A 22447-nucleotide genomic window follows, 5' to 3' on the forward strand; every position below is an offset into this window, starting at 1 on the left:
AGACGTTTAAACAACAGCAAAACAACAGCTAAAATTATTAAAATGGCTGGAAAGGATTTTAATGACATGTGTGGTTACCCGATGATCATACAATCATATTTTTGTTTGTTTGCTTCATGATGGTTTTCTCCAACATAGGCTCATTCTGAAATCGTAGCCCTATATACATTTCTGGAGATTATGAATTATGTAGCCAGAGCTAAGTATGGCTGAATCTTTCAAATGAACGCTACGGAGCGGTATGATGCCATTCTTTTTCTCACTTACCAGCTGACTAAGTACCTCCTTATTGACAGCTTTTCCAATGTTACCAGTTTGTCCGGTAGCTCGACATGTACGTTGGCGGACTTAAGATGCAGAGCGTAGTCAACGGCAACAATGGGGTTTGAGTCCAGTGAGGAACAAAAGCTAAAAAAACTATAAAAAAAACAAAAAAAAACTCAACAATAAAATAAAGAAATAAATAACAGGGTGAGAATGTGGTAAAATCTAAAAATGTGGTAAAAATCAGGGGGCTTTTCTTTTTCTGCATTGCTTTTTAAAACACTGAGGTTAGGTTTAGGGAAGGGGTGGGTGGCACTATTGGTTGATTAATCAGTCAGTAAGTCAGTCAGTCGACAGCAGGTGTGAATGGCACTCGTGACAAATCTGAGATCTCAAAAAGCATGCACAGCAGCCTCTAGTGGATTCGCGGATACAAAAACTGCAAAAAAATAAATAAAAAAAATGTAGCTCCTGGGATGTATTTTGATCTCTTCAGAAATGTATAGGTATGTAATGGGTACACAATCAGTATAAGCCTTAGTTGGTTTTCTCTGAACAATTAAACTGCCTGCTTTCCTTCAGAAAACCCCCCATGTTCTACACTTACAGCATCTTTTGCATATCTGAACCCTTTCCAGCAACGACTGTATGCTTGTAAGATCCATCGTTTCACACTGAAGACAACTGAGGGACTCAAACACATCTATAAAAAATTCTCATTGATGCTCCAGAAGGAAACATGCTGGTGGTAAAAACTTTTAAACAGGATGACGAGGTCCCATTTTTTCTTATTTTGTTGAAATATTATTATTATTTTTCCATTTACTACCACCCTATGAAAGTAACAGAAGATACTAGCAAGTTTGCCAAAAGACAAATTAAGTACAATTTACCTTGATTTTCAAATTATAAAAGTTCTATATAATGCATTTGATGTATAAATTTTTTATTCTTCTTCTGTGTACTGTTCTAAGGAATAAACAAACACACAAACAAACATCTACTCTTTTAGGTTGAGACAGGCACATGGCTGCTTGTCCCAGCATTTACCAACACACCCACAAATGCATAAACCTGACACGCACCCACTTCCCTACATACCGATTTTACAAGACACACAGATACAAGCTAAACATCTGTCTGAAGACACAACAACACTATCTAGCTCCAGAGGCACATGAGCATCTGTAAAGTGACGACAGTACAGGAATGCCAATCCAGGAAAATGTCATTCATTAAGAGAAAAATTCCAGGTGTAAAAGTATCTTCCACAGCTTTTACAAAATGCCCATCTGTAGCAGAGGAATGGCATTCCATCAGTCCACAACAAGCCGCCACTTGTGCAGCATGTCGCAAGGAAGCTGAGACCACCGCAGGAGACATTCAAGCAAAATAACTGTTTGTGAATATTGTAGAAAACCTTTCGAAAAAGATCAAGTTCAAGACCAAAATCAGTTCATATTTACAGCATTTGTGCATGCAATATGAAAATATACTGTATTTTATATTCAATTAAATTTTTAAAAATCATTGGATTTACTATAGTTTTTATAGTAAGTGGTTGCAAAAAAAATTATATAGGCTTAATTTTATTAATTCATTCATTCATTTTCGGCTTAGTCCCTTTATTAATTTGGGGTCGCCACAGCGAAATGAACCACCAACTAATCCAGCATATGTTTTACAGAGCGGATGCCCTTCCGGCTGCAACCCATCACTGGGAAAAATCCATACACTCTCATTCACACACATACACTATGGACAATTTAGTCTACCCGCATGTTTTTGGATTGTGGAGGAAACCGGAGCACCTGGAGAAAACCCACGCGAACACGGGGGGAAGATGGAAACTACACACAGAAATGCCAACTGACCTAGCCATAGCTCGAACCAGTGACCTTCTTGCTGTGATGCAAACGTGCATCATTAAATGCAGCCCATTTAAATTAAATGTATTAATGTTCATGTCAGGATTCTTCCAGTTTAGTCTTGTTAATTCTTGTTTTGGTGGCAGAGTCCAGACACTGTCCTGTCTAGTATGTTGTGTACTAGTTTAGATTGTAGAAAACTCGAGCTGAGCACTCATTCCTGTCATTGTTTTTCTTCATCTTTGTATGAGCGCCGTCTTGGTTGGCCATGCTTGGGACGCACATTCTCGTCCCACTGTTTGTGTTTGTTTTGTCTGCATCATGCTGTTTTATTCTCAGCTCCTCAGTGTAGTTGGTTACGGTTGGCGCTGAGATGGAACATGCATGTCACATGTGTGAGTTCACGATAAGTGTTTTCATTTATTATGTGCTCGTGTCCTGTGTTCTGTTTGTGTTGTGTAAGCATATAGCTCATGTTTACATTGCGGCCTAACCCAAACTGTGACAGTTCAGCTTAAATTGTTTATTTAAATTCAACCCATATACATTTTTTGCAACCACTTACCTAACAAAATTGTAGTAAATCCAATGAATCTTTTTTTTCAGTGTAAGAGGACTTTGTACTGTATAAAATCCTGGTTTCAATCGCAGATTTGATTAAAACCCTTTGAAATATTTTCGAAATGTTAAAAAACAGCTGCGAAATCATGACACTTACAGTATATTAACCAATTTATACAGCTAAACAGAATGTTTTCTTCTCACTAGAAGTTATTCTGTAAATCGAGATGATGGTATTAGGTTAGGTAGGTAGGTTATTGGTATGCTTACATATATTGCAGCCATATATTCAATCATAGTTGTCCAAGTATTATTGGCATGGAAACTAAAGTCCATTCGCTACTTCCACATACAGTACTTGGTGTGTTACAGAAGTTATAATACACAAGAGAGGAACTGTAGATTCAGATTGTTTGAAATGGGACTGGGCAGTTTCACTGTTTAAGTCAAGTTATATTGGCTCTCACTGCTCACTTCTGTTCTAGCAACACGATCTCACGACAATTCACAACTTTTTGATTTAGTGGCTAATTCGTATTAATTTGTATCATCTCATTTGTACAATTTAGTACGATTTCCTTATCCCTCAATGACGACTGTGTTTAGGGGTGGGGTTGGGTGCCACGCTTCCTTTTCAAAGTAAAAAAAAAAAGAATTCATACGAATTAGCTACTAGACTAACAAAATGTAAAATAGAAAAGTTTCATCGTGAGATCAGGCTGGGTCTAGACAGAATAACTTTGGAGTGTGCCAATGATTATTTTTGATTAATTTTACATTCTTATTCTGAAAATTACAGTTTTTGCTAACTAAATGAACTGGTCATTTGGAGCACTTGCTACAGCTAAGGTTAAGGGCAGATGTTCTATATCATTCTACACACAGTACATGTGCTTTTGCGTTATAGCTCACAAATGAAAAAATGCGCCAGCATAGACAATGCACTGTCAAACCCAGTGCTGGAATGTGAAATCAAAACAGATAGTGAACCTGCAGGCATGGACAAACCAAGACAGCCATTGTTATATGAAGTCAAACAAACGTGATCTAACGCTTGACAACACAACATCGAAAATTCCTTCAAATACAGATGAAACCGATAATGGTGCAATAAAGCGCTTACAGGGAGTACAATGCTTAAGCAATGCTCTGTAAATCTGGCAGACCCACAGATTTAGTCAGTTTATTTCAAAACAGGCCAAAGTTCACCAGGTACACATACTGTAAGACAAACAGAGGCATTCCATTACAATGGCACACGCTCACACACCTTGATCATATTCCTTGTACAATTATTAACATCCAGTCTCACTGACCCATTTCGAGTAAAGAAAGTCGAATGAGCTCCAGATAATAAACTTGTGCTGGTGCCAGAGAAAAAACAAATCCAGGTTATACGGTATGTGATGATTAGCATTTGAATTCCAGAGGACATACTTTTGGATAACGATTTAACGGGTTACAGAGTTAAAAATCTCAAAATCCTGCCTGTCACATATGTATATAGATAGTCAAAACACCACTTTTTGTAAATTATGATGTCACAGAATCAGATGACCAGGGGCCTCATGTACGAAGACTTGCGTTGAAATCATACTAAAATGTTGCGTAAGCAAAGCTGCAAATGTGCGTACGCAGTAAAAAATTCAGATGTATGAAACACTGCGTACTGTATAAGCCGGATCACACGCATATTCTCTTTGAACATCCGAATGAACGTGAAACTGAGTGCAACATGCATGAGCGCAAAACCCCTCTCTGCCTCCTTCACCGTATGAATATGCTAATGACTCTACTTTGGCAAAACCAAACGAAGAAGCAATGGCAAAGCAAGCAAAAAGAGAAACTTTAAACATAATGTGAATTGAAGGTGCGCTTATGGGAGGTAGACTGGAGAAAAGCGGTGTTGTTTGCAAGTTTGTCCTCCGGAATTAATAACAAAAGAAAAGAATAGAATGGGAGAGTTTAGCAGACGCGGTAACACAGCAAGGTCTCGTTGGACATCTCGTTGGAATGAGCTAATAGAGTGATAGTTGAGCAGACTTCAGCAGCGTGAGTGGCATAGCTCATAAAGCGCATGACAACGTGTTTTGACACTATCATTCCTGAACCCGGCTCGAATCCAGCGTCTGATGAACTTATTTTTCTTTTTTCCCCATTACATATAAAATTTTGCTTACTCTTCATCACATGCACGTACGCCAGGCATGAAGTTGGCGTGAACCAACGCTCATTCTCATGTTCATTTCATCGTTAGTAAATTCAAACGTGAGCATGAAACCTGGCGTACTCAAAGTTTTTATGTGTACGCAGCGTTGATACATGAGGAGGAAGAACATTGCATGTAAAAGGAAGCAGATTGCTTTGATTGTGCTGCAGGCACTGCTAACATTATTAGCACTATTACAAACAATACCTGGTAATGCTGTATCAACTATACTAACAGCGAAGACGCAGTAACAGTTATTTAGATATTTTTAGATTTATGTGTGTTCGCCTTCTCGTGTTTAAATTTATTTTCTGTACTAAAGAATTAGGATTTCATGTTCATGCTAACTGTTACCTTCTGTGATTTTAGTGTATCCTGCAGTTCTGTATGTGCTTGTTTATAGTGCCATATAAAGGTGTGACATACATATAATCGTTTTAAATTTTCCAATTCCCATGCAAACATTTCTTAAAAATGATACATATATAGAGACAAAACAAATGAAAAAAAAAAACATGATCATTGCCATGTGGACATTAGCTGCGTCCCAAATGCCACACTATACACTATGCACTCAAGCACTATGTACTTATGCACTTACACACGCAACAGCATAGTATATGTATGTAGTGTCATCCCAAATGGAACACTAATGTTTTTTTACTAAGCGAAAATTCAAACCGTTTTCCTGATGACATTTGACGGTTGCCAAATCAGTGAAATAAATGAACAAACTATCAAATAATACCTGCCATAAGTAGAACTGCATTCACAATCGTGAGGCTCTATAATCACTCTCGTAGGAGAATTTTGCTTTCTTAATCCAAAACAAATAAAGTTATCCAACGTGTGCACCCGATAGCTCCGCCCCTTCCACTACGTGAGCAAAGCAGTGGTCATTGAATGTGTGAAGTGTCAATCATTTCACACCTAATCTCACCGGTTAAATGAGTGCATCATCTGGGTAATTAAAGTGCACTTATTATTTATAGAGTTTTCAGTTCGAACGCACTACTTGCACTATTATACTACAAAATGGCGTAGAATAGTGCATAAGTATGTGATTTGGGACGCACCTTTAGTGTTCTATTTGGGATGACACTACATGCATATACTCTGCTGTTGAGTGTGTAAGTGCAAAAGTACATAATGCATAAGTGCATATATAAAGCGCCATTTGGGATGCAGCTATAGCCTTATTCATTTGAAGGCTGTTTAACATCACTTCACCGATGCAGACTCTTCCACAACATTCCTTTCATGTTCTAAATTCAAGCTGAAGCTTTAAACTGAGCTGTCTGATCCAAAGAAACAAAATAAAAATGCAGATTATATCTTAAAATCAGAAATTTTTAATCTTCAGGTGAAGAGAATGTGCTCACAAATCACACTAATGTCTGATGTTAGCTAACACTATGCCCTAAATAGTCAGCCAAATGCTCAAGCAAGCAAAGATTTTATTATTAAAATTGCTTAGATTGAAAAATATATATTAATTAACCAATTATTAGCATCTTTGGAAGTTTTTAAACAGTGCTAAATGCGTAATGAATTGCCAGATCATAATGAAGCTAAAAAGAAGAACCTGATTTTTGGAAGAGCGTCCACTGTAATAGGAAACTAGAAGAGAAGCGATAGAAAGTAAAATGAGGCAAGTAGGGCTGCAATACCGAATCGATTAAATCGATTACTAAAAGTGTTGGCAACTAATTACATAATCAATTTGTTGTGTCGCGCAACACATAGATGTTTAATTATTAACAAACTTTCATTAAGCATGGAGTGGAGTGAACGCACTCTGCCTTATCTGCACACTGATGCCAGCAGAGTTCAGCACCTCATAGAAAGGAAGGAGCAAAAAAAACGAGCGGAGGTAATGTTAGAGGAAAGATACGCGGCGAAGGCAGAACAATTTGTGCGACCCTAGTTATCCAAGGTGTGGGAGCATTTCACATTAAATAAACAAAAAAAAAGTGTGTTAATGGCCTAGTATGCAAAATTGATGATGAGAGCACCACAACAATGATCCAGCACCTGAAACGCAAACATGTTGGAGTCTAATGAGGAGGAAAAGAGCAACAGCAGGGTAAATCACTAAAAAATCCTACTTTTGTTCTGTTTTAATACGAGGAACGTAACACTCCCTGTCTGCCTACTATCCCTGGTGCTGGTGTGTACTTTTTATCCAGCTTGACAAGCATGACGTGAAAAATTCTGAGCTTTGTTGCATTAGCTGGCACTGAGCCAGAGAAATAAGTGTCATACTATCACAATTATGCTGTGTTTTTAACCACCCAATGCTTATTTTATGTTTTAGACATGTAAATACACACAAGTGCTAGTAAAACAATACATTTAGAGTTTGCAAAATACAAGAAAGTCTATGGAAGTCTAACAATTTATTCAAATATAATTTGCAGGTGTGTATTATTCATATCAGGTACACAAGTGAAAGTAACAATAAAGTTCACTCTGTTCTTCACAGCTGGCCAGCCACTTACTAGTATGCATTTTGGGAGTAACTGATGAATTTACATGCTAAATCCTGCATGTTGTGCTTTTATGAATGAGGCAAACATGCAGCAGCAAGTAAACATGGTCATGCCCATCTCACATTACAGATCCCAATCAAGATCATTTATACATCTTTTAAGCAACAAAAACACTCACATGTTTTTGTTAACCAGTTAAACTCTGCTGCTCTTTTGGGAATTCCGCCTGGATTTTTCCGCCTGAATTTAAAAGCTTCCCAAATCCACATGCAGAGGTGCAAATGCAAAAATTTTTTATCATTGTAAAGAAAACCCTTTGAATTTTCATAAAACACTATTGAAAGTGTTTAAAATATCTGTAGTGTTGTCAGTGTTATAATAAACACCTAAAAAGGCACTTTTTGTATTTTTTTTTTATGAACTCAAATTTGAAAGTGCACCTTTTAGGTTCTGTGTGGTCTAGTGTGCTGTAATTAATTTTGGTGGTTCCTGCACAAGTCTGTAATCATAGGAAAAAAGAAAAATGTCTCTACTATAATCTATGCAAAAGTTATTGTATTCCAACTGATGAGAGGTGCTATTCAAGCCTCAATATTTTCATATTTCACTATTCTTTTGTTTGATCAAACATTATTCACTGTGTTTGGACCACATCAGACATAAAAAAGGATTACTTATGCACATCAGGAAAAAAACAGGAAACATGTCCCTGAAGCACACAGCATCAGGTAAGAGATGACAGCTGTCTGTGCTATCTGGGGTTGCTTAGTGATCATAAATGTATTGTTTTCATTTCTGCGCCTTGGAAAAACCGCGATTCATTTAGCAACTTTTTGATATGTGAATATAATTCAGTAAAAAGAATGCTAGAACCATATAAGCACCGGCAAGAGCTTTCATTTGAGCTATAACTTGTACATGTGTCATATGAAAAATATGAAAATGAACTAATGTAAAATACCTAGCTTGGGTATCCAAAATACTGTGTATTTAATTGTAATCAACTTTTGTACAGTAGAATAAAAACCAAAGTGATTCATAGAGTTCCGCAGAGTTTATTGGAATATCAGGTAGTTGATGACATGATGAGCAAGTGTGTGAATATTTTCTATTAAAATGGAAAACCATAATAAAAGGGATACATCTGTCATGCAGCGGTGTGTCACATCATGTGACAAACATGACGCATCGCTACGAAAACATTAAGGGTGAGCGTTCAAAAATAATGATCGCCTAACATATTTTAATCTCTAGCTTCAATAATAATCATTTGGATGTTTATGAGAATGGCAATCAGGCATATGTTGAGAGAATGTAGAAATGGCCTAAAAACGTTGTTTAAATTAAAGCCCCTTAACATTTTTTTATAAACCCTTGTTTTATGATGTAACGATACTTATATTATCGATAGTATTAAAAATAATGACACTTCACATTCAATCCATCCGCCCTTAGTTAATAACCAGTGTTTGTTTCCCCTGTGCATCAGATGGATGTCATTGCACAGCTTGGAAAGGCTATAGATCTTTTAAAATAACTCAGATTTTATCTATGAGTAATATACACTTTCAATGGCCTGGGGGTGAGTAAATCACAGACTACCTCTCCCTTTAAGTACTATCTGATTGACACTTTACTATCCCATGAGGCCACAGAAGAGGAGCTGTTCATTATGTGACTGATGGATGCTGTAATTGCATGTCAACGATAAAAATGACATTGACATTCCAACTATATATATATATAACATACTATTTTTTGCAGTCCCACTGTTCCTGTCTCTTTAATTTCAGACACAGCTCAGTTCGTGATGTCAGATTGTTTGAGGTGCAGTTGCGATAAAGTATATAATGGACATAATTTTGATGACTTTTGTTCAGAATAGCCTTCACTTTGGGTGCGTACCTTCAGTATGATGTCTAAACTTGTTGTCTGGCTAGGCTGCTGGAAAAGAGCCATTATAAAGATTTTTTTTTTTCATTTCCAGAAGTCAGTTTTTGCAGTCATTTAATCTTAGAAGAGTAGTACTTATGATATGAATAAAGATTCAGTCATCTAGCTAAAAGACTGATGATTGATTCTGATGAAATAACAAATGATGCATTCATAATTGCGCTGTGCTAATATGAGAATAATGGGCCAAACTGAGCGTGTTGATCGCTCTCTCTCTCTTTCCCTCCCATGTCAAAACTAATGGCCGTCCTCAGCACTGTTCTCATTCCTTTCTCTGTGAAGAGCCCTATTGAAAACCACTCTTATTTCTCCACTTCTGTAACTCTTATTAAGCTTTCATTTTCTTTCGTTTTAACACTAACATCAGAGAGTGAAATTTACTGGACTTTAATGAGTGCCTCCTGGATTGGCAACAGGACTAGAAGCAAATTTATCAAATTAATGCAAAATAGTTATAAAATGCATAAATAATTCAGTATATTTAACACATGGTCAATAGTATCTAAAGTATATTGCAAAAGCTTCATCAACATTTGCCTTTGTTTTTATTTTTAGTGCTTGTTTCATTTTTAGGGGTTACTCTTGGATCATTTGCTTACAAAAAAAATAATAAATACATAATAAATAATAAATAAATAAATAAATAAATGAATTAAATAAATAAATATACATTTTACATGTATACATATATTAGGTCCTGGTTTGCTCAGTGTTTACAGTGTTTTGTGTGTGTGTGTATTTTGGGTTGAACATGTTTGGTGTACGTGTATACTTCAAATTTGTAATTAAAATTTAATTAAAATGCACCAGTCTTTATCTGGCAGAGGATAAATAAGTTATTTTGAAGAATGTTGGAAAGTTACACCACTATGATCATTAACAACCTAGCGGCTGCAATAATATGGGGTAATATGCAGTTTCCCAAAGAACTACAAATCCGCCGGTAAATGGACTACAAGGTCCAGTCATGCACCACTCACATGGACCTGTTCTGTATTCTACTGATTACACACACTCACAGCCGGAGGATTGTCTGGGACTGATTACATGTACTTTAAATACAGCACACACGCACGCATGCGCACACACACACACACACACACACACACACACACACACACACACACACACACACACACACACACACACACACACACACATACATCTTTGCTGAGTCTTGTTGTACTGTTACTGTGAACATTATGATGCGGTTTCCTTGCCTTGCTTTGCTGTGTTTTGACCCTCACCTTGTTTGTTTGTGTATGTTGCTTGCTGCCTGTACTAACCATTTGCTTGTTTAATGACAACAAATCTGGATCTGGATTGCCTTTATACATCTCTTTGACCCTGTTGACCGTTGCCTGCCTGACCATCCAGTTAATAAACCTGCATTTGCATCCGCACCTTCTTTGTCCAGCGTCCCCTCATATAACATACACATGGTTGGCAAAGTAGGAATGGATTTGAACCTTTTTTAGAATATTTTCTTTTGTTTTTACCGGTAAAAGAAAACTGTTTGGTAAATGGTTTAGAACCGGGGTGTCCAAACTCGGTCCTGGAGGGCTGGTGTCCTGCAGATTTTAGCTTCAACTACAATTAGACACACCTGGACCAGCTAATCAAGCTCTTACTAGGTATACTAGAAACTTCCAGGCAGGTGTGTTGAGGCATGTTGGAGCTAAGCTCAGCAGGACACTGGCCATCCGTGACCGAGTTTGAGCACCCCTGGCTTAGAATTTTTCATTTTGGGTGAACTATCCATTAAACCTTTGTACGTTATATAAAAATGCCACAAAATATCTAAGACCTTGTGTGTTATATCAAAGTATTTGCAAAACATCAACAGAGTTCTCCCTACACTTGTTTTTCAGTGCTGGCTGCAGGTGTATCGTTTTCTCTTCATAATACATATACCTTTCATTCTGAAACACAAAGCAGCAAGTAAAGGCAACACAATGCCTCTGATTACAGCTCTTCAGAAGCAGAAAGGCCAGGCACAAATGCTAAAGAAGAGAGGGGGTAACAGGTTGGTCATGTTTTCGTTTGCTTAAGTCTGGATTGTTTTGTGTTGAAAAGGGCTCTCGTGGGAGCTACTGTGAAAGACCTCCCGGGTGGGGGTCTCTGCCTTTGAACTTCACTTTTTAAAAGAGCTTATGCCTCACTCTTCTCAGACTTTGATAATCGCATGGGATTGTCGGTGTTGTCATCAGTCATTTTATGATCCCACCTAAAACTATTTAACTGATATTTGCAAAGTAAAGAGACATCAGCACCAAACTCTAGTTCATGCAGAAATTGTTTGACTTACCAAGAAGCAGAACACTGAAATATCTCTCCATCATTATGGGCTATAAAATCAACATGAGCAGCTGGTTTCCAGGGGCCTGCAATAAAAAGAATAATTGGTTCATTAGTTACTGGTCTAAACTGAAATGTGAAATAAAAGCATTATGATCTGACTTTAATATTTGTAAAATTATGCTAAATATGACAAATACAAAACAAAAATAATAGTCATACTGAATATAAATGTAAATTCACTCTTTGCCAGTATTTTTAGTGTTTTAAACAAAGACATTTGTTGGACATTTCTGTCTATGAAAGCGCTATCAGAATTTATCTAAAATATCTTAATTTCTCTTCTGAAGATGAAAGAAGGTCTCAGGTAATTAAAACTACAGTACATGAAGATGAGAAATTAATAATAAATTGTGATTTTTGGATGAACTAACCCTTTAAGTGAAGTTTTTAAACTAATTTCGAGAGGAACACGTGATATAATTGACTGCAGCTGGCCGCCTATCTACACTCATTAGTTAGCCAATCAGATCTATCCTAACTTATAATAGCCTAGCTAGATATTACTCCCTTATCTTCGTTTTCCGAAGAAACCCCCCATCCACCCCCTTTCTCCTCCTTTCCTGCTTTAAAAAGGGGAGCTCACGAGAACCACCTGATCTCGTACTCCGCTCACATGGTCTATGGACCTGGCGGGAGCCCTGGGCTCAACTATCTCCGAGCTCAGGGTTCTCTCCCGGGACAGCATGCCAAACCTGCTAACAGTTGTCAAGCAATATCTACAGTAGGCTTGGGCGGTGTCCAAATTTTGAGACCGTCAAACCGCCTCCATATTTTACCCCGGTATCCGGTATTACCGGCGTAATAAAAAAAAATTATGACGTAAGGCTCAGACAGCGTCACCAAACTGTTGGCTTGAGCCTAAACCATTCAGAAACTGAATACCTTCTATGCGACCTTAGGCAGAGAGAGAGAGAGAGAGAGAGACAGAGAGACAGAGAGACAGAGAGACAGACTTTCTCTGTCTTACACAAACACACACACATCTCTCCCGCGATTTATTCAGAAATTTACTCCCACACCGTAAGAAATCTGGCCGGCTCCCGCGGGAATGCAGAGAGCTGTAATCGGGCCATAAAAATTATACCCGATAGGTCCCGAGTCCGACACGTACATTTTGATTGACAGCTTTATAAAGCCCGAGCCCTTACAGCTCTAATGCATTTTTTCAAGAATGAGTCATTTATATGTTTTAACAGCATTTATTCGTAACAAACGTAGACTATATCCCACTTGAAAGTTGGAACAAAGAAATAAAATAAGTCCTCTGTAACATCGTAACATCTCAGCACTCTATAGGTCTACATGCACTCAGCCTTTAAATTGGCCAACACACCAATGAAAAGAAATCTTGCTTAACAAATCAAATAAACTCTAAATGATGACGGGTATTTTGGCAGTAACTAAATTGAAGCTGAATATTAAAAGAATAATGCCACCATTAGTCTGTATACTCTGTCTACATTATGATTATATGGTTTAATTAATATTTATTTATAATTTAAAACCCTTTACTCACCAAGATTAGGCTACGTGTGTTTGTGGAGGAACATTATTAAATCCACTGGCTTTAGCGCAGTCTTGCGCTCATGTGCGTCCAGCAGCACTGAACACCGTTTCACTGCTACTGCTACAGGCCGAGATGCAGAGTTCTGACCTGGCTGATTTTGCAAGTTTTAGGTAGGATTGTTTATTCATCTTATACCAGTCAGGAACATGCATTTAATTTTCCATGACCGTAGTTTCAGGGTAGCGAGTGGCCTCGACATTTTACCTGTCAGCTTGCGGTTTAGGGCTCTACCGTAATACGCAGTGTATGAGCGACCGCTAAATACCTGCGGCTGGAATAACCGCTCTTTCTGACTGGCTTGACCGCCGTCAAAATTCTCTTTTTTTTTACTACTTCGTCATAATTTGCTTCACCTTTGCAGCGATGGATTTTAATGCAGGGATTTGGATTTTTTCGGGTCTCGCCGGGTTCGGGCAAAGGTCTTCAGCTCTAATGCAGACCTCTCGTTCATATTAACCACGTCTCCCTTCTGTTCAGTCTAAACTGCCAAACTGCAGGACACTTTGAAGCGCGACTTGTCACGTCACGTCTCCCCCTCCCTCTCCCCCTCTCTCCCTCTCACCCTCTCCCCCTCTCTCCCTCTCCCCCTCCCTCTTCCTCTATCTCTCTCCTCCACACTGTCCCGTGATGACAACCACACACACGTTTTTTAGGCATTGAATAAAGGATATTTAATACTTTATGACGGTATAACGGTATTGAAACTGACACCGTTGCTATTTTTAGATCCCGCGGTATACCATAATACCGTAATATCGCCCAAGCCTAATCTACAGTAAGTGTGAACTCTTGAAATGGTATTTAATGCACCTTTGCTATTCAGAAAACAACCATAAATGTAAAGACAATGCAGCTATAAAATAGAATAGAACAGTGCTTACAGTTTGTCGCATCAATCAAGTAAAATCACTGTAAACCAAGGTTTCTTGAAATGTCACTGCCTATAAATAAGCTGATTAGTTTTAGCTTGCAGAAAAGCAACTGTAACTCAAATAAAGATTCACTGCATACGAAGTCCACACAACACATCCAACATTGAGCTACAACAGCAGAGCACAACAGTGACAGTCCTGTCAAACTGAGGCTACAATCCACACAGGTTCAACAAAAGTAGACAACAGAAGACTGTAAAAATAAATGTGGGTCTAATCTGCCTGGTATCAACAGTTAAGGCTGTTGTTGGTTTAATGGTGTGGAGGAAGTCTCTCTGGCAAACGTTGGGCTGCTTAGTATCAGCTGAGCACCATTTAAATGTTACAGCCTACATCAGTGGTTTATCGATACTCAAATGTGACCACAATCAGTTCTAAGATGCACTGGAAAATTAAAAGGAACAGCCAACAATACATTGAATGACTCATAATTAGATTTTTATTTTTACAAATCATTAAGATTTTAAGTAAAGATCTTCCAAAATTGCATTTAGTAACCTTTTGATTAGTAACATAGATTGCTGACTCATTTGGACAACTTTAAAGGCAATTTACTCATTATTTAAACATTTTTGAACCCTCAGATTTTTAAATAACTGTATCTCGGTCAAATATTGTTCAACCCTAAACTGTAAAAAAGGCTTTCCTACAATTTATTCAGGTAGTCCCAACATAAACTGATTAAGTTAACCTAACAAATTTCAGTGAATTGAACATAAGACAATTAAGTTGTCCCAAAAAAAATCTCAAGAAAAGCGTTAAGCTTGTTTGACATGTTTTGAACAAGCTGTGCACTTCTTTTAGTATAACAAATCATTTGATGGAAATCTTATTTATTCAGATTTGATATATTTGATATAAATATATATGATATATATATTCCATAGTCAGCAGGAGATTTTGGCCCAATTTAGTGGGGAAATATACATCATGGGTGTGCAGTTGACAAAAATCTACCAACTGCGAGATGCCATCATGCCAATATGAACCAAAATCCCTGAGGAATGTTTTCAACTTGTTGAATCTCTGCCATGATTTACTAAAGCAGTTCATATAATAGTTATTATGTAATTAAATTAAAGAAATGTTTTTGTATATACAAGTATATAACAGGTTACAATTTATATGATATTAGTGCACAACAGTCATAACAAACAAAGCAATAAACTAGAAAATCCACCTAATTCATATATTAAAAACAAGAAAAAAGTTACAAGCTGAGAGTGTAGGCAGCTTTTTGTGTGAGCATGAGTGTGAGAATGATGAGCTCAAGAGAGGAGCATTCCCCAGTCTACAGGCTCTTCAGCGGGCTGCTGGTGAGAGGAGTGACAGGTCAGATCCAGCACACAATACCACAGCCTCTGTTTCCCACACAGCTGCCACAAAACCCTCTACACTTACTCAACTACTACACTGAACAAACTACTTACATCAGTAAATACATGCAAGACACAGCCATGGAAATAAGTTAAAGACTGATAAAAGGACTACAACCAAAATTTTATTAAATCAAAAAAGATTTACAGATGAAACCACAAAAATGTTCTGAAACAAAATAATTTTCTGTCACATGGGACGTACAATCAGACATCACAGTGCCTAAAATCTAGACCATCATCATGATGCCTCACAGATAAAGAGCGCATCAGAACACTGTCAAAGCAAAGAAGAAGAAGAAAAGACAGAGATAATAATTAACAGGATAAAAACAGGATTTAAAGTCAAAACTGGCAGATAAAGCCTGCATGACTTGCACATCACCTGCATCTACATAGACCAACTACAAGCACAATATAATCTTGGATTTTTTTTAATCTAAAGTCTTATATGTAAAACACAATAAAAACAGAGTACTCACGCAGCCATGCAAGCTCACAAATATCCTTTGGATAGAGATTTTCTAAGAAAAAGAAAATCCTTGGAGGGAAAAAGGTTGTAAATGTGTGAGGCTGAGGGTTTGTAATGAAAAAAAAGTGTGAGTGTTTAAAGTTAAGTAAAAAAAGACCTTTACAGGCACAACTGGCCTTTTCGGACAAAAACAGAGGGAATGGCTTAAGCCAATCAGAGTTAGCGAAAAAAACGTTTCCCCACCCAGCAATGGGTTGAATGAAGAGCGATTCTCATTCAAATGCAGCTGTCACTCTGAAAGCCGCTGTGTGAAAGGGGGAACTGGTCTCCAGGCTGACGGAATGCACTGAACCATTCTTTAGGGGGGCACTGAGCTGGTTAAGGGGTCCAGAGGGGAGGCCAGTGATGCTTTGGCTTTCTCTGACCACACACACCCACTTTCCTTCCAATTCAATTTGCAATCTGAACTCATAGAGAGGAAAAACTTGAAAGAGATGCTGAGCTGAACATTTTTGAATGTTTGTTTTAAATTTAACTAACAGCATTAGACACACAAGGAAACATTAATAATGGTCAAAACAAACGAAACAAATCAAACGTAAAGAAGCAAAGCAAAGCAAAACAAAACCTGTGGGGACTACTAGCATGATATTTTCCATACAACCAACCAACTAACCAAACAACCAACCAACCAAACAAACAAACAAACAAACAAACAAACAAACATACATACAAACAAACAAACAAACAAACAAACAAACAAACAAACAATAAATAAATAAAAGTGAAGCAGTGGCGCAGTAGGTAGTGCTGTCGCCTCACAGCAAACAAACAACAAATGTTTCCCAGAGATGGGTTGCGGCTGGAAGGGCATCCATTCATAAAAATGTGCTGGATAAGTCGGCGGTTCATTCCGCTGTGGTGACCCCGGATTAATAAAGGGACTAAGCCGACAAAAATTGAATGAATGAAACAAATAAATAAAAATAATTTATGAATAATTATGTATAAATAATTAACATAATAAAACGACTGGCCCATTCTAATTACTATCAAAGGCAACTAACTAACTAACTAACTAACTAACTAACTGAAACAAACAAACAAACAAACAAACAAACAAACAACTCTTCTGGCCCATTCTGTTCAATGGCAACATTTGTCCCTATGCAATGGTTAAATATGAATGTATCCCACTATCAGAATTTTGACAAATCTTTGCCTGTTAGGAAAGTTAGCTCTAAAATAACTTTAAATAGTTTTTAGTATCCTAAATAATGTAATGAATGCATGCATGATAATATATATAACACAAATAAAATGCTTTTAATGCATAACACATTAAATCACTACTTTACCCACTTGCCCAGACTAAACTGAAGTTGATCTTTATTGTTCATTAGACTGCCAGCATATCTGAGAAAGTAACTTACTTTGTAGCACACACACACTTGTGAAGACTACAGCTTAATGACTTCATCTGCAAACATCAGCCAGAATGAAGGCCAACCAGACCACATAAAGACAAAGACTACAAATCTGCAATCACACTGCGGATGAGTGACTCACAACAGCAAATGAACAATTGCCGATGGGTGTGAAATGTGGTAAACCATTTACTGCTTAAAATAATAGAACTTTGTTATGATGCTTATTACTGATAACTTATTGAAACATCTATTTAAGAAATATACATTCATTTATTCTGTAATGTCTCAAACCAACATTAGCTGAATGTTCAGAAGAATCTGACTCTTTTTCTCAGTCTTAAATAGAAAATTTCACAAATAAAGTATAGTATATACCGCTGGGCTCTACAAAATACTTTTATATACAACATTGCATAGTTTGATATCTCGACACACTTTTAATGTTTACTGAAAGGTAGAAATCCTGTAGGGTAACTGTTTGAAGTTGAGAATTCATGAAATGTTATAGTAGCAGAACTGAATCATCTATTAAAAAAAGATGTGAAACTGTGCATAAACATAATAATTTGACTGAATAAAAGTCCAAAGCAGCATTATCCTGCACCAATTCAGACAATTGAAGGAGTTTAAAATGACTAAACAGTAGTTTCTGACACAATTATGTCCATCATCATCACATCATTATCCATTATAGATCACTACATGTGCAAAGAACATTCACTGTTTGAATTTTCAGTCCAATCAGTTTTTACATGTACTTATTTAATCAATATTTAATCAATCATATAAGGTATCAATTTATCAATAATAAAAGGTACAAATTTGTACTTGAAGGGTCCATTTTATTACCTTAAAAGTATTGCACCTAAAAATTTTGAGGAACACGTTTGTACTTTTTAGGTACTAATATTTATCCTTGAGGCATTAATATGGAACTTTAAGGTATATATATATATATATATATGTATATATATATATATATATATGTATGTATATATATGTATACATATATATATATATATATGTACACACACACACACACACACATACACACACACACACACACAAACACACACACACACACACACACACACACACACACACACACACACACACACACACACATACACACACACACACACACACACACACACACACACACACACACACACACACACACATGCAGTTGAAGTCAGAATTATTAGCCACCCTTTGAATTTTTTTCTTTTTTAATTAATTCCCAAATGATGTTTAACAGGGCAAGGAAATTTTCACTGTATGTCTGATAATATTTTTCTGCTGGAGAAAGTCTTGTTTGTTTTATTTCAGATAGAATAAAAGCAGTTTTTAATTTTTTCAAACACCCTTTTAAAGACCCCTTTAAGCTATTTTTATTTATAGTCTACAGAACAAACCATCATTATACAATGACTTGCCTAATTACCCTAACTTGCCTAGTTAACCTAATTAACCTAGTTAAGCCTTTAAATGTTGCTTTAAGCTGTATAGAAGTGTCTTGAAAAATATCTAGTCAAATATTATTTACTGTCATCATGGCAAAGATAAAATAAATCAATTATTAGAAATGAGTTATTAAAACTATTATGTTTAGAAATGTGCTGAAAAAAATAGTTCTGTTAAACAGAAATTAAGAAAAAAATAAACAGGGAACAAATAATTTAGAGGGGCTAATAATTCTGACTTCAACTGTATAAACATGTTTAAATGTGACAATTCAAAATGTTTGCAGAATACTTTAAGAAACAGCCTTGTTCAACTCGGCAGAGCAGACATACATGTACACACTCATACACATGAGTCTTATCGCTGTTGTGTGTATGGGGGATGAAAAAACAGATTAATCTGATTCGTCTGCTTCCTATGGTATTTATGTTTGCTATGTCTGGCTGTTTGAAATCATACAGGCATCAACACAGCTTAAAGTAAGAGTTAAAAGTCAAGGAAAGAAGGTCTATGCAGAATTACACAACATAATTGGCACTTCTAATGGCCTTAATTTTTATAATTAGATCATTTATTCTTTTTGGCTTAGTCCCTTTTTTAATCAGGGGTCGCCACAGTGGAATGAACAGCCAACTTATCCAGCATGTTTTTACGCAGCGGATGCCCCTCCAGTTGCAACTCATCACTAGAAAACACCCATACAATCTTGCATTCACACACATACACTATGGCCAATTTAGTTTATTCAGTTAATATAGCGCATGTCTTTAGACTGTGGAGGAAAGAACGCCAACTGACCCAGTCGGGCCTCGAACCAGCGACCTTCTTGCTGTGAGGTGATTGTGCTACCCACTGCATCAAGTATGAGATCAAGATTTGTCAAGATGAATATATAAAAGCTAATCACACAAGTTGTCAAATTGGGTGCTGAACAAAACTGGTGCAAAAACTTTAAAATACAAAAATACAAAAAAAAAAAAACAATCAAACAAGCAACACATTGAACTGAACATGAAATCTTAACTGAAAAGGCTACTCTAATGTACTCTAATAACTGCATGAAATATAATTCTATGTACAGAACAAGTTAGCACTGTGTATGCGATAGAACAATCTGTGCATTCTGTAAACACACCAATCTGAAGTGGACTGAGATGAAATCCGTTCAAAAGACTTGGAATTATGGTTACCAACCTTCAAATCATTCAGAATATTTTATGGGTCATTGATGTATTTAGCTTAAAGTAAAATAATCTGAATTAGAAAAAAAGAATGTGCCTGCTGTATGCAGCTATCAATTGGCGGAGGACATTAGAGCTGCACAATATATATAGAAAAAAATCATTATTGCAGTAACAGTACATAAAATATTCATACTGGAGAGAGATGTGATCAGTTGTATTTATTTATGTGCCGTGCAGTTGTGTCTTGCATATTTTTGCAAATCTGACCAATCAAATGGAGCATAATTATCTTTATACCCGCCTCCTCATTTAGTGCAATTATGCTATTGGCTAGACTGGCCCCAATGGTGAGCCTAGTGCCTCAAACCTAAAGGCTGAAAATAAAAAAATAAGGGTGGGAGTAGTAACAAACAAGCAAAATGACAACAGTGAATACAAATCAAAATGTCTGGGAAGCTTTTTAGTAAGTTATAGCCAAAATATTTGCATCGTGATAAAGTTTTTTGCCTGATTCAATTAGATCAGAACAAATTTTCTTTTACCTATTTATTTTAGTGTGATCGTTACATAAATCAACTATTTTTCAAGAAATAGTTAATAAGTTACATTTTGCTAGAGAAATGTTATATCTTGTTATCAACTGAACAACAAAATCACATTATTTTCTCTGTATTGTGCAGCTCTACAGGATATTGAACTTTAATGTAGCACAGCAGACTCTGGCTCCTGTGTTTGGTTTTTTAATGCCATCTATCACCACGGTTAATCTCTAACCAGACAACCTGAGTGCTCCTGCATCAGCTCTCGCCCTCTGGCTTTTCCGGAGTAAGACCAAACAGTAGCCAAGAGCAAACTTAAAACCTGCGCTCACCTTCACATTCAGTCACAGAGCAACATCCGGCACTTTAATTAAACACATGGTTCATTTGTCAATGGTTATATAAATCCACAATCAATTACTACATATCTGACACATTAAAATAATCTGAAATTAGTTAACTTTTATTTAAAATCAACTTATCGAAAGCAAGTAACATATAAAAATTGAGAGAGAGAAGAATGTTTCTACAGGTAGTTTGTTAAGCCCACTCACCTGTGTCAAGCACAGTTTATAAATGAACAATTTTTATGTTTTTTTTTTTTTTTTTGAGAAATGGGGTGATTGTAATAAAGTGTCTGATGCAAAAGAGCAAAAACTAATTAAAGTGTCCGAGAGATGAAAGAGTGTGTTTTCTACAGGGTTTGTCAAGACAACAAAAAATATCCACTCGGACTACAATTCTGTCTCAGAAATAAACTACAACTCCCATCAGGCACTTCACACACCAGTTCCGGATTACCGATGATTGCATACACACAGCTGGAAGCTCATCATAGACTGATTACATGGAATAAAAATACTGCTCTCATTCTCACACACATTGCTGAGTCTTGTTTTAAAGCATTTCAAAGTGCTTTTTCCCTGTCTGTCCTGTCATGTTGTTTATTCTTGTCTTGTTTGCCATTGATGTTGTTGTGCTGTCTGTCCTGACCATTTGCCTGTTTTGTTGACTGCGCTCTTGGGATTACCTGTATGCTTCTTTTTGCACCTGTTTTGACCATAGCATTTTACCACATCCTTCAACAAAAACTCCAAATCTACTGTTAATCTGATTAAATCTCTAAGAGGTTTCATTTTATATTTGCCTGAAATTACCCAAAATTTGCAAATAAAATTTAAAACAAATAACTTCTTATTGGGCTTACAGTAGATTTTGCTTCAAGAGTGTGTACTTATGTATGAATTTATGTATGGAGCAAAGTATGTTATGTTAGTTTACAATAATTAATTTACTGATCATTGAATGACAATTGATTATAGATATTCCAAAAAAGACACCCCCAATGCACACAAAGCTGAGCCTTCATGCGACTTTGAAATAGTAGATTCCTGTCATTTCTGCTTGAGGGATGAGGAGAATCAAGAGGCCTCATCAGGGCTCTCAGGAGATAATGTATGTGCATGATCAAAGAACCAATTACATGTTAAAGAATTCCTCATGTTGCACTTGATGATCATGTTTAAACTTCCATGAAATGAAAGATTGAGAAAGACCTGAAGGGTCATTCCAGAATGTTCAGTGGAGTGACGAGTGATATTCCGGAACTGTACAATTCCCTGCATTCCTCTCAGAATGCCAGAGAGAGCTGCATTACTCCCATAATAGTTACCAAAACCAGTGAAACTGCACGATTCTCAATATTAAAAGCAGTTATCATTAAACGAACTGTTATGAAATCACAAAGAATTTAAAGGGATAGTTGACCAATTTCT

At 36.7% G+C, this 22447-nt stretch overlaps 1 protein-coding gene across 2 annotated transcripts in view; it reads right to left on the reverse strand.

The window, feature by feature from the left end:
* Nucleotides 1–22447, reverse strand: part of lamb2l (laminin, beta 2-like) — a 77331-nt gene that overhangs the window by 51039 nt on the left and 3845 nt on the right. The window contains exons 1-2 of one of the 2 annotated variants that reach the window (XM_087306884.1): nucleotides 16066–16171; nucleotides 11656–11731 (exon numbers count right to left, since the gene is read on the reverse strand). In XM_087306884.1, coding sequence (XP_087163010.1) covers nucleotides 11656–11689 — 34 coding nt within the window. In that variant the 5' untranslated portion in view covers nucleotides 11690–11731; nucleotides 16066–16171. Of the gene's footprint in view, nucleotides 1–11655; nucleotides 11732–16065; nucleotides 16172–22447 lie in introns of those variants that run through there. The other variant, XM_087306883.1, reaches the window with a different exon arrangement.

The sequence above is a fragment of the Danio rerio genome, chromosome 23 (genome assembly GCF_052040795.2).
Source record: "Danio rerio strain M-AB ecotype USA chromosome 23, GRCz13ab, whole genome shotgun sequence".
Taxonomy (NCBI): domain Eukaryota; kingdom Metazoa; phylum Chordata; class Actinopteri; order Cypriniformes; family Danionidae; genus Danio; species Danio rerio.